The sequence below is a fragment of the Lampris incognitus genome, chromosome 14, assembly GCF_029633865.1.
Source record: "Lampris incognitus isolate fLamInc1 chromosome 14, fLamInc1.hap2, whole genome shotgun sequence".
Classification (NCBI taxonomy): domain Eukaryota; kingdom Metazoa; phylum Chordata; class Actinopteri; order Lampriformes; family Lampridae; genus Lampris; species Lampris incognitus.
The window spans coordinates 21,495,328-21,509,797 of NC_079224.1; the positions used below are offsets into that span (position 1 = coordinate 21,495,328).

The window sequence follows — 14,470 nt, forward strand, 5'->3', positions numbered from 1 at the left end:
TCCGTTGCCTACCTACCAACATTGGGATCGCCGGTTCGAATCCTCGTGTTACCTCCGGCTTAGTCAGGCGTCCCTACAGACACAATTGGCCATGTCTGCGGGTGGGAAGCCGAATGTGGGTATGTGTCCTGGTCGCTGCACTAGCGCCTCCTCTGGTTGGTCGGGGGGCCTGTTCAGGGGGGAGGACTGGGGGGATAGCGTGATCCTCCCACATGCTACGTCTCCCTGGTGAAACGCCTCAATGTCAGGTGAAAAGAAGTGGCTGGCGACTCCACATGTATAAGAGGAGGCATGTGGTAGTCTGCAGCCCTCCCCGGAGTGGCAGAGGGGGCAGAGCAGCGACCGCGACAGCTCAGAAGAGTTCGGTAATTTGCCAGATACAACTGGGGAGAAAAAGGGAGAAAAAAAAAAGCGGAAAAAAAAAAAGCCAGCTAATTTCCTTTGGAGAAGTCCACTAAATTTTTTACTGCTGTTGAAAATATTACATCTTAATGTGGGACTTTCATATAAATGACTTACTTCTCTGCCATGATCACTATCTCTTTATTCTATTTTTGTCATTTATCTTTAACTAGCTCCAATATAAACTTGTTATTCATTAGGGGTCTGCTTATGTCTCGGTCCTTGCACTCAACTTTCTGGGGCAGATATTAGAGTCTTGATAGTTTGTTAAATTATTCATTAAGCCAGCCCACACACCCTCATCCAATAACATTAAACAGAGCTACAATGAATACGCTATGAAAGACTTCTTTGGATGTTTCTAGGTTCATTTTCCATTCTTGCTTCATGCATCTTAATTCTCTCCCTTGAGAAGATATCCCACTCAACAGGGTAAGACTTTCAGCTAAACCATAAAAAACTAGGATCAATTTTGTCCTGTCTACCCTCCAGCAGACTCTTCTATTTTTTAAATGGAAGCCTATGGTTGAAGAGGGCGAAGTTATTATTTAAGTAAGGTAAAACCTCATTCTAATCCGGGTACTGCCCGGTACATGGTTATGAAAACGTCCACCTGCCAACACCCCCTATGAGAGCTGTGAGCTTGACATGGGGTGAATGAGTGCCCCTCTGCTCTCTTACAGTGTGGTGGTAATCTGGCATCCTCCTACACTGCACACCAGACAGCGTTGAGCATCAATGTGCGTGGGCGTGCAGAGCAGAGAGCAGGCAAAGCCAGAAGGCCTGGCTGGAGGCATGGGAAGTGGCTGAACAACCGCCTGAGTGGAAGAAACCACAGAAATTACAAACCTGACTTCTTGTTCCAGGGAAGCTAAATTAAATCCTGTCAAGTGTGACGATGGAGATGGGTGCATGGTAGCATGTCCAGATACAGTACGCAAAATGCCAAGGGAATTTCATCAAATCATCTCTCATTTGCAAGACACCCTTCAGCATCTGTACAGAGATGCAGCAGGTGCTCCATAGATGCAAAACGTTAAATCTGTGGCCCGATATATGAATAATAACAACATACAGGTTAGGTTAATACAGATGCAGAAGTTGTAGTTAACCCTCTGTGCCTCAACATACAGACGCAAAGGGGTACTTTGCACATCAATATATTAACACTTTGGCAAAAGCATCAATATATGACACTGGGATGAGAATGGGCTCCTTTTTCCCTACCATGTGCAAAGTGTCTGACATCTATAACACTAGCTCGCACACTACTGCCAAGATGCCCAGCACTGTTTTGACTCATAGTGTGGCATATTCACTCTGAAGAAGAAGAGAGAAGGAAGTGTGGAATCCTGTTTTTGTCCCAATTGAATGAATGACTATGCCTTGATGAATAACGCCTTGAATTCAGAATAAATTGTGAAATAATTACTTAAGTATTGTTTCATCATATTCATTCTCAAAACAGCTGTTACAGATTTTCGTTTAAATTTCTTATTGACTATGATTTCTTTTCTTTTTAAAAAAAATTCTACACCTGTCAGTCAACAAGAGTGGGTCAGGGTTAGGTGAGGTCATGTGGTCGCTCACACATTCAGCCCAACACAGCAGCACAGCAAACACTGATCATTAGACAGGCAGAAGTGTTTTTAAGATTTTTTTGTGGCATTGTCCACCTTTATTTTATAATGATAGTAGAGAGAGAAAGGAAAGGCAGGGGAGAGAGAGGGGATGACATGCAGCAAAGGGCCCGGGCCGGACTCGAACCAAGGCAGCTGTGGCAAAGACTCAGTCCTATGTGGTACCACTCTACCAGGTAAGCCACCAGGGCACCCCAGCAGAAGCGTTTTTGAGTTGAAGCTTGGGTGAGAAGTGTCTTACTTGATGGTTAGAAGTCTATTTCTGAGTTACTTGGAAAGGTTGTCAACCAGTTGGATGCGATGCCTTTGCCTCAGTCTTAAAGATGACCGCAACCCCAGCCTGTTGCTGCTGAAGCTGGCACAGACCCAAGTCCTTATCAGAATAGTTTACCAGTAACCCCTGATGCTGCCTGTAAGATAGCATAACTCTGCCACACAAGTTTCCCGTCAGGTAAGTCTGGCACCAGAAAAACACTGCCAGATGCAGGCAAAGTAATCGATCGCAAAGGATTAGCCAATTACTGAATAGGTTCAGCCATATTTATTTAGTAATTCAGTGATTTCAGAGTTTGACTCATTTATAAATGCTGTATTTATTCATATGATCAATTATATTGAAAAGGCTATCTATTCATTTCAATCTGACTAAAATGGGATTCATAAAGAGGGGTTACAGAGTCATTGACGATGTTTACATTCAGTCCATTATCTGATTAAGCTGATTAATCGAATTAAAGTGATAGTTCGAAGGTGTCCATGTTTTTGCAATAATGCCATATCTTCAATAATCCTAGTGTACAAAACTTGTCGGATAGTCAAATGGAACAGAAGTTACGTTGCTTGCAAACCAGCTTCCAACATTATGTTTGAGATTTTTTCAGGAAATGTCTCCATAGTTTTTTCACCTGTCCAAAGACTTGAGGATATTAAGCTCCTAAATTTTGTTTACTACTACTCCCTGTTTTGTTCTTTGTCATTTCTGGGTCAAATGCTTTTAACTATTTGATGTATATGTGCAACCAATTCAGCAAAACAACTCCAATTAAGGTGTATAATAAACACAGTAAATCGAAAAATTGATGAGAAATCCCACTCTGTTAATCACATTACACTTGCGTCAATTTAGACCTTAATTTGATTAACATAGTTCAACTAAGGTGTTTACATGGCAGCTCAAAATTGCCACAGGCTAAGGCCAGATATATACTTGACTTTAACTACGCATGATAACTGCCTCGCGTATCCTGCGTTCGTTTGGAGTGTTAGTTGTGCATGTTCTCAGAAATGAATGCTACGGGTCTACAAGATGCAGTATGCACATGAATGGTAGGGGCATTGTAGGGGCAGTATGGGGACAGCAGGCATGTCAGCAGCAACAACAATGGCGGAAAGTTTAGACAGTATGATGTGTCATTGCTGCTGCACAGTGACAAATATGCTTGTCAGACTAGCTGACGTGAGATCAGTACCAGGCACAGCTTGTTCATATGGGTAGGTGGGGCAGCGCCCCACTGAAAAAAGCATCCACCCAAAACCATAGTTCCTCCTCATAAACTATTTTTCGACATTAATACATCATACTTTACATTGCAATAAATGAATCAAACTAGTCAACAACTTTTGATCTTTGAAAGTTAAAATTGTCATTTCAGTGATTCGGTCTCAATTTGTTGTGCAATATTGGGGCAGGAGACCTCAGTGCCCCACTTTCGCTGGTAGATTTATTATAGCGCCTTGTGGTCAACGATGGGAACTGCAATAAGCACCAAAGAGGCGCATTGAGGCAGAAATGAGTCTGCCCTACTCCCGTACTCTGTAGCCCTCTACGGTTTTCTTGAGTTAGTCCGCACATTTAGACTACTGCAGAAATGGCGACCAGCATTGTCGCACCTGCTGTGTCCAACAGTGTAGAGTTTATTTAAAAAAAAAAAACGATTTGAACGACTACAATTACAAACTAAGTTAGTAATTAAGCAACTTTGCCCCGATAAACCAGATATTAACATTACTCAGCGAACAATGTGGACATCACAATCCAAGAAGGGCAAACTATTGTTCTTTACGTCTTCGCTTGTGAACTTAATGTTCTTGTCCACTGAGTTGATGTGTTTGGTAAACGGTTGCACCTCTTGTGTTTGGATTTTGACCCATGTGTCGTCCACATATCTGAACCAGTGGCTCGGAGGTGTTCCTCTGAAGGAGTTCAGGGACCCTGTGTTCTACCTCTTCCATATATAAATTGGCCACAATGGGAGATACTGGTGAGCCCATTGCACAGCTGTGTTTATGTCTGTAAAACCTGTCTGTGAAAGTCTGTGAATGTTCTCATTCATCCAGGTCATGGTTATCCAAAGGAATTGAATCGAGTGCAACTGGACTTGGTATATATACGTGACTTTGTGAACAAGGTCCAAGGCGTAAAACTGGAACCGAATGAAACCATGGTATCCTACGACGTGACCTCGTTATTCACGTATGTGAGATTGCGATGTGCAAGCACAAGCAATCTTATCATGGACTAATGCTGTATTCGCCAGCAGTGGGAAAACCATGTTCTCAGCCTTCGAACACTCCCCAACACACAGCCTCAGCACTCCACTTTGCACCATTTTAATCTTACTTTTCCTCCTCAACACCTGGTATTTTTACATATGTGAGACCACATAAGTGCTAGTTTGTGCATTTGTTACCCGTGTATGTATGCAAGTATGCTTTTTTTTTGCAGCCGCGTGGTTCTACTTACTGCAGGTCGCTTCTGCCTCATCTGAGCCGTCAGGACATTCTGGTTCCCCGTCGCAGCGCCAACGTCCCGGAACACACTGACCGTTTAGGCAGGCGAACTCTGCTGGGGCACACGTTTTCCTGGCTGCTCAGAACGTATGACAAAGAAAGCGGGAAGAAAATAACAGAGTGAGAAGGGGGGGGGGTATGGAAAAAAGAAACAGAGAGAGTGGTCAGTATGGTTTGGTTTAATCTCTCTTAAGTAATTGGTCGCATGATCTGAAGCCCGGCTATCATTCCACTCATCAGACGGAGATTAAGCTCATTATCAGGCACATTAGTTGTATCAAAACCTCTCCAACGCTCTCCCTCCTCACATCCTTCGCTAATTATCCCACTTTTCATATTTTCCTGAACCTTTTTATCATGCCCTCTCTGCCCAATTGCCTTCCTCCCTTTGACAGTCTGTTTCCAGGAACACAGTCTAATCTCTACTGCTGGATTCCATCAACCGAGATAGGAAAATGGTTGCAGATTGTTAAATACTTTCGACTCAGGGAGTTCAAATCTTCTACTTTTGAAATCTGTTTATACCAGAGAGCTACCAGCAAGCATGACCACAGGCTGACAAACATCACTCAAAAATGGTCAGAATTAAAAACGTGAAATTTTTATTTTTGAGTGAAAAGAAAATGTACCTGCAAAATATCATTAGATAGTCATATAACAGTACAGAGGTTTTCCATGCACATCACCTGACACACATCTCACATGGTGTGCTCAAGTGCTGTACAGTACAATCTAAGTAGCAACCATCACATCTGCTTTTGGAAGCCAATTCAAAAGTCTCTTAAGTTAAAGTACTTCTAATGGACGCTAGATGTTGGCTCCGAAAAGCCGTCGGTTGTATGGAAGTCAATGGAGGGGGCGTTCTCTTGAGAAACCTAAAGTCAGTAAATTCTTTTCCACAGTAATTCAGATTCTTGATAGCTAATTTCACATATTCCAACTTGTTTTGGGGAGGGACTCTGAAAGTTATTGTTCCATTAAGCGGACATAAAGGCTTAAAGAATATGTTTGAGGCAGTGGTTGCCTTGATTGACAAGTCTCTTTCTGAAGTGACTAGCTGTGTTTCCATTAACTGTCAAACTTTTGAAATAAATGGGGGGAAAAGGAAAACCCGAATAAGGCGCATTTCCATCAACTGGTTTAGAGCGAATAAACTAGGCTATGTGTAAGACTCTGGAAATGGGTTATAAAGCAACTGGGCTAAATAATCTAAAATAGGTTGGGCTAAGGAGGAAAAGAATTGGAAAAGAATATTATTCAGACAACAGTATTATAAAAGAGAAACATGGCCGGCATTTAGTAATATCAACACAAGTGCACTTTGAATGGTCAATAAGAAAAATAAAGAATAAGGGTCAAACCCCTTTGGTCTGTCTGTAATGTCTTTTCAGTGTGTGGACTCAGAGCTCTGGTCAAAAAGGGAAAATATGAAAAGATAAAAGTCTGAAACTACCCGGGTAGTGTGTGTGTAGTGTTCATTCAAAAATAAAGAGATCTCCAAAACGGTCTTATCTGTCTCTCCTGGTCGTCCTCAATGGAGAAGCAAGACGCCACTCTTCCACGTGCTGTCCACGCCCCGTGGGTCACAGGACTTGCTGCTCCCTTCTCTTGGGGAAGGAATCCAGTACACAAAAAAAACTCAACCTGCATACCGCAGGGTAGAAAATAATAAGTCTCTACTCTCTAAAGAACCAGATCTGGAATATTTGAATCAATCTTTCACATTCCCAAATAACAGAAAAAGAAAACAAAACGAAGCTAGTGAAGGTCCTTGCGGCTAACAAGTACAAATCACAGCAGAAATATATCACACTTCACATTCATATTGTAGCGAATTCGGGGGACAACGCAACCACAGGAACTGCCGCGGCCGGGAAGCGAACCTGTATCGCCCGCACCGCAGGAGACATCGCTAACCGCTAGACTAAAGGGTCAGACCCACCAACCAGCGTGTCTTCTTATCCATGCACGTTACACTATCCCCCTCCTTCGGGAAGCGCGTCCCCGCGCTTAAGCATATCAGCTCCTTCACGCCTCAGGGTGCATACGCTTTCGATGGCCTTACGGTCGCCCCATCACACTTCTGACACCAATGTAGCGAATTCGAGGGGGCAGTCCGGGAGACCGTCGCCCCAGCCGGGACACGAACCTGCATATCAGCTCCTTCACGCCTCAGGGTGCATACGCTTCCGATGGCCTTACGGTCGCCCCATCACACTTCTGACACCAATGTAGCGAATTCGAGGGGGCAGTCCGGGAGACCGTCGCCCCAGCCGGGACGCGATATTATGAACCCTACATAGGCCTCGCCAAAATCCCGTTTCTGGCTTTGTCACGTGTGCGCCACCGTAGCAACGCGAAAATATGTTGTTATGGGGTTAGCGCTCATCAAGGAAACGCTGTACACCCACAATTTAACCTGTCTAAGTTATCCACAATCAACATTAACGTTTTTAACTCAATCTTTGCTTGCTCCACGTTTGAGCATAGGATACTTCACCCCTTATCATGACTACAAACAAAACGAGCTCCTATATTGTAGTAATATGACTTTTACATTTATACACAGGTAACAACTTACTGATCAGCTTTCTTAAATGTGAGAAAGTCTATTTATTAGATATATGTTCATTTTCAGACAACTAACGTTACTTACCTCCGTTCTGTTGTTGACAGCCAGCAGTCCAAAATTACAAAAGCAGCCAGCTGTCCAAAATTGCGAAAAATACAAAATTACAAAATTGAAGGTAGCTAACGTTAGCTTTGCTTCGCACCGAGTTGATAGTTGATTGTTTCCTTAGCAACGCAGCGGAAATCCGGCGTCCGTTCGCGAGATTTGGGACAGGGTACGGGATTTTGGCGAGGGCTATGTAGGGTTCATAATATCGCAGCCGGGACACGAACCTGTGTCTCCCGCTCCGCAAGCGACAACGTTAACCAGTCGACTAAAGGGTCCGACCCGCCAGCCAACGGCCAGCGTGTCTTCTTATCCATGCACGTTACAATATTAACCTATAGGATATAGGCTATCTGAAAATCCTCCGAATGGTTTTTGTAATGAAATGTTCTAGGTTCTCTTCAGTTCTAGGCCCAACAGGTCTACACATTATAAGACAACTGCTATGCTACTACAGTGCATGGATAGAAAAAGACAAACAGCATGGCTAAACTAGCACATGATTTGCTACTCACCGGAGAATCCGGGCAAAGAAAGAACAGGTCTCCAAGCAAGCAATCCTCTCCAATCCAAACGGCATTAATTAACTTAAACTGGTAAACTTAAATGAGTAAGGGTAACAAAGGTATAAATGTTGTATCTCTGTTCCAGCTTCTACGAGTTGGGCTTTTGTTCATTCGCCTGCAGCTCAAGAAAGGTCTGCAGTCAATCTGTCACTCTCGTTCTGATCTGACAAGGCCTGGTAATTTTCCATTTGGACAGGCTGCTAGCGCCCTCTACATGGGACTGCTGGAACATGCAGGGACATGCATTAACTCTTTCTAGGGCAGCTAAAATCATGGGGGTTACATACGCAAAACGGCAAAACGTAGTTTCGTCACAAATTGGCGGTGTAGGCTACCTTTATGGCCTCATTTTGCTATCTATATTATGAGAGCGCATAAAGAATATAAACGAGCACAGGGACAGGACTCGAACGCTCGTTTGGTTAGCAGTGCTTTGAAATGGGTAATTTAAATGAATTATGGCGCATTCGGGGAGGCAGTCAGGGAGACCGTCGTCACAGCCGGGACGCGAACCCGTGTCTCCCACACTGCAAGTGACAACGTTAACCAGTCGACTAAAGGGTCCGACCCATTAGGCAAGGACCAACGTGTCTAGTTATCCATGCACGTTACACTACCCCCCGCCTTTGGGCTTTAGCATATCAGTTCACTCACGCCTCTGGGCGCACGCACTTCCGATGACCTCACGGTCTCACCATTCCACTTCTGACACCAATTTAGCGAATTCGGGGGGCAGCCCGGGAGACCGTAGCAGCCGGGACGCGAACCCGTGTCTCCCACGCTGCAAGCGACAACGTGAACCAGTCGACTAAAGGGTCCGACCCGTTAATCAAGGACCAACGCATAAAAGTGCGTTATGGAAATTCGGCTACTGACAGGTTGCGTCTAGAGTAGGTCCCATCTCAGTTCCACCTCATTGCCCCAATTTATGCTGTGTTACAGACAATTTTGGAAGTCGTGATTTCCGCCCTCCTACTAGAAGAAATAGTAGAACACCACTCAATCGGAGTTCCTACTTTTCATCAGGATGATGGTAGCCCTACCAGTGGAAATATGAATAAACAACATGCCTGGCTGGGAATAATGGAAATTCACTAGGAACCGATGTGCTCCACAAAACAATCACTCTGGTGATATGATATCTGGTACTTTCCCAACACCGAAGGGGTGTCTCACTAAATATCCCTTTAAACCTCTGTTACCTTATCTGTGGCTCACGGGTGTCCGCTCACTCAGGAATAAGATCGATAAGCTCATGCTACTGATCCTAACTAAGCTGGACTTTAAAAATTGCTCCGCGATCTGCCAGATAGAGACATGGCTGAATGAGTCAATTCCAGACTCAGCTGTGTCCCCCCTGGATTTACAATACACCGGGCTGACAGGTCAGCAGCACTCAGGCAGAAGTCCAAAGGAGACGGCATCTGCGTCATGATCAATGATTGCTGGTGCAATAATTCTACCCCTCTCGATCAGGTCTGTTCCTTCGACTTGGAATGTATGTCCATAAAATGTAGACCATACTACCTACAAAGAGAGTTAGCGTCGGTTATTATGACAGGTGTTTACATTCCATCCATGCAGGCAAAAGAAATTGGCGAACAAGCCATCACTGCGTTAGGGCAACATACTATGTACATATCTCTGATTTAGAATGAAACCGCCCTGACTCCAACATAGATTTGGGAGATTTTAATAACGCTGACTTATCGCAAGAACTTCCCCTTTACAAAGAACAGGTCAACAGCTTAATGAGAAAGAACCAGATTCTAGACCACTGCTACTGCTCATTAACTGCAGCTTACCAGGTGTACGCAAGAGTGCTCCTTGGCAACTCGGACCATGCAATGTCTACTTAGTCCTGACTTATAGACATCCATCCATCCATCCATTATCTGAACCGCTTATCCTGCTCTCAGGGATGCTGGAGCCTATTCCAGCAGTTATTGGGTGGCAGGCGGGGAGACACCCTGGACAGGCAATCACAGGGTGCTCGCTCGCACACACACCTAGGGACAATTTAGTATGGCCAGTTCACCTAATTTACATGTCTTTGGACTGTGGGAAGAAATCGGAGCCACGCGGGGAGAACATGCAAACTCCACACAGAGGACGACCTGGAATGACCCACCAAGGCTGGACTACCCTTGGGCTCGAACCCAGGACCTTCTTGCTGTGAGGCGACCGCGCTAACCACTGCGCCATCATGCCGCCCGACTTATAGACAGAAAAATAGAACTATTAAACCACAAACTACAACTATTAAAAACTGGTTCAGTGACACAATCGAAACATTAAGAGACTGCTTCGAATGTATTGACTGGAAGGTTTTCAGTGAGTGATGTGATACATTAGATGAATACACAGATACAGTAACTTCATACATAGGCTTCTGTGGGGAAATTTGTATACCATTTTAGTCGGTGACATGTTTTGGCAACAACAAACCTTGGTTTACATGTAATTACTGGAACTGTGCAAAAAGAAAAATGCTTCCTTCAGAAGTGGAGACAGCAAAACACAAAGTGGCTAAATATGAACTCAGATCTGCAATAAGGAAAGCCAAAGCCACCTATGCCAAAAATCTGAAGAAAAATTTGCCAATAATGATTCCAAGGTAATGTGGAAATGTCCCCAGGAAATGACAAATTACAAAAAACGCCCAATCTTTCTCCCTGATGCAGGGAACTCCCACATAAACTGTATGCTTTCTATGCCCAGTTTGAAAAGCCCATTGTATTCTTGGCCCCAACACAATCTTCAACCTGTTAACCCAATATGCTGTATCAGATCACTTTCTCATTAAATTTGAAACATCATTGGCCTGTGCTGTTAATGTCAGTGCACACGTAATTTCCACTCGCCACATTGGTCTGTCCACTGTAGCTGCATTTGGCCAGCAGCTCCCTTTGACTTGGCTTGGCTCCTTCACTGTGTTGACAGACTCTATTGAAAATCTCACTGGTGACTTAAATGTGGTGCTCTCTAGTCTCCTCGATTCAGCTGCACCTCTCACTACCAGAGCTAGGTGACTAAAGAGACCTACACCCTGGTTTAGCGATGATAGATGTGCTGTTAAGCGGGCCTGCAGAAGACTGGAACATAAATGGCAAAAATCAAAATTGAAAGTTTTTTGTCTATCTTGGCATGAATGTTTCTTGAAATACAAGTGTGCTTTATATGCTGTGAAAGCGGGGCATCTCTCTCGCTTAATATCCATCCATCCATTATCCAAACCGCTTTTCCTGCTCTCAGGGTCGCAAGGATGCTGGAGCCTATCCGAGCAGTCATTGGGTGGCAGGCGGGGCGAAATCCAGGACAGGCTGCCAGGCCATCACAGGGCCCGCCCTCCCCCCCACCCACACCCACACACACACACACACACACACACACCTAGGGACAATTTAGTATGGCCGAGTCACCTGACCTATGTGTCTTTGGACTGTGGGAGGAAACCCACGCAGAAACGGGGAGAAATGCAAACTCCACACAGAGGACGACCCAAGATGACCCCCAAGGTTGGACTAACCCGGGGTCAAACCCAGGACCTTCTTACTGTGAGGCAACCGTGTTAACCACTGCACCACCATGCCGCTCACTTAATATTAATGACCATAATCCCAAATTTCTCTGACACTGTAGCTAAACTTACTAAAAAGCAGCCTTGTATTAGCTGCTCACCATTCATGGCCCATGAGTTTCTCGACTTCTTCTGCAATAAATTTGATGTGATTATAAACAAAATTAGTTCAACTCCAGCTACTCCTGCAGATCTTGTCTTACCAAATTCACAACTATACAATGAGTCACTGATAGTCCCTGTTATTACAGCTTTTGAGACTATCTCTCTTGATCCTTTGACTAAACTTGTGTCAGCTTCTAAACCAACTACTTGCCTATTTGACCCATTACCAGCAAAACTTTTTAAAAACATCTGGCCTTTCCTGGGACCTGCAATGCTAGACATTGTTAATCTATCACTTAGTATTGGCACTGTTCCCAGCAGTTTTAAACCTCTACTTAAGAAACTGCACCTCGACCCAGGTTCTCTTAAAGCAAGGCAAGGCAAATGTATTTATATAGCACATTTCAGCATCAAGGCAATTCAAAGTGCTCTACATAAAACATAACAGGCATTAAGAGAAACAACATAATGCAATAAAAAGACATTTAAAAACAAAACGAAAGGGTAAAAGTTACAGTGCAGTGTAAGATGAAAATCAAAAGCTTAAAGTTTTATTTAATAAAAGGCAGTGGCAAAGAGGAAAGCCTTTGGCCTGGATTTAAAAGAACTGAGAGTTGCAGCAGACCTGCAGTTTTCTGGGAGTTTGTTCCAGATATATGGTGCATACAAACTGAAAGCTGACTCTCCCTGTTTAGTTTTGACTCTGGGGACAGAAAGGAGACCTGTCCCAGACAATCTGAGCAGTCTGGATGGTTCATAGTTTAGCAGTAGATCAGAAATGTATTTTGGCCCTAAACCATTCAGTGCTTTACAAACCAAGAGCCGAGTTTTAAAAACACTTTGATGGACAGGAAGCCAGTGTAGAGACCTCAGGACTAGAACGATGTGATCCACTCTTTTGGTCTTAATAAGGGCTCGAGCAGCACTGTACTGAATCAGCTGCAGCTGTTCGATCAATTTTTTTAGAAAGACCTGCAAAGTTACATTAGTCGAGTCGACTGAAGGTAAATGCATGGACAAGTTTTTCCAAATTCTGCTGAGACAAAAATCCTTTAATTCTTGATACATTCGTCAAGTGATAGTAGGCTGACTTGTAATTGCCTCAATGTGGCTATCTAAATTCAGGCCTGAGTCCATAACAACACCAACGTTTCTGGCTTGGTTTATGGTTTTTAACATTACCGATTGTAGCTGAGTGCTGACTTTTAATCATTCTTCCTTGGCTCCAAAGACAATTACTTCCGTTTTATCTTTGTTTATTTGAAGAAAATTCTGAGACATCCAATCATTGATTTGTTCAATGCATTTACTCAGTGCTTTTATGGGATTGTAGTCCCCTGGTGATATGGTTATGTAAATATGCGTGTCGTCTGCATAATTATGGTAACATATTTTGTTGTTTTCCATAATCTGGACTAGTGGGAGCATATAGATGTTAACCACAAGTGGCCCCAGAATGTAGCCTTAGGGAACTCCACAGGTCATTTTTGTATGCTCAGATTTGTGATTACCTATAGACACAAAGTAGTCCCCGTCTTTTAAGTAGGATTCAAACCTGTTTAGTGCTGTGCCAGAAAGTCCCACACAGTTTTACAATCAGTCTAGTAATATGTTGTAGTCAACTATGTCAAATGCTGCACTGAGATCCAATAATAAACCAGGACTGAGATTTTGCCACTGTCTGTGTTTAAGCAGATGTTATTAAAGACCTTATCAAGAGCAGTCTCAGTGCTATGGTGTGGTCAAAATCCTAACTGGACGACAGAGAAACTGTTGTTTTTCGTACAACTGTTTGGCACTAAAGTTAGTGCCAATAAGTTGTTCAGCTGCTGGAAAACAGCTTTTTCAATTATTTTACTTAGAAATGTGAGGTTTGATATGGGCCTAACTGTTCATTAGTGAAGTGTCTAAATTATTCTTTTTTTAAGAGTGGCTTGATGACTGCAGTTTTCAGGGCCTGTGGGAAGAGACCTGAGAGAAGAGATGTGTTGAAAATTTGTGGAGGATCTGAGGACGTGCAGTTAAAGATATTTTTGAAAAAGCCTGTTGGCAGAATATCAAGGCAGCAGGAGGAGGATTTCAGATATTGTATTATGTCCCCCAAGGTTTTATGGTTGATGGGATCAAATTGTGACATGCTATTTGAATTGATTTCAGCTGGACTTAGGAAAGACACATACACTGTACCTAGTATGGAGGCACTGGCCACCTGTCTAATTTTCAGAATTTTGTTAGTGACGAAGGAGGCAAATTCATTGCAGGCCATGGTAGATAGAAATTCAGAGGCTACTGCTACTGAGGGGTTTGTTAGCCTGTTAGACTGTCAACAGTAGCAAACAAGGCATGTACATTATTATTGTTTTTGGCGTGATGTCAGAGAAGTAAGACCACCTTGCATTTCTCAGTTCCAAATTATAAATGCACAACCTCTCTTTATAGTTGTCATAATGAACTGTAAGATTTGTTTTTTGCCACCTGGGATCAGCTTTATGACACTCTCTTTTATTCTGACCAGTGTGGAAAATCTCCATGGAGATCTTTTATTAGCAGAGACCACCTTCACCTTAGCGGGTGCAATGGCATCGATAACATCTGCAATTTTAGAATTAAAATTATCTACAAGCTCATTGACTGAGACCTGAGAGAGGGCAGGTGTGGAAGAGAAAGGCTGAATAAATATTTCACTGGTGCTTTCAGTGATATGCCGTTT

The 14,470-nt window shown here is 43.5% G+C and overlaps 1 protein-coding gene across 1 annotated transcript in view; it reads right to left on the minus strand.

Annotated features, from left to right (window-relative positions):
* Positions 1-14,470, minus strand: part of LOC130123413 (low-density lipoprotein receptor-related protein 8-like) — a 156,117-nt gene that overhangs the window by 73,313 nt on the left and 68,334 nt on the right. The window contains exon 3 of the mRNA XM_056292565.1: positions 4,786-4,908. Coding sequence (XP_056148540.1) covers positions 4,786-4,908 — 123 coding nt within the window. The remainder of the gene's footprint in view (positions 1-4,785; positions 4,909-14,470) is intronic.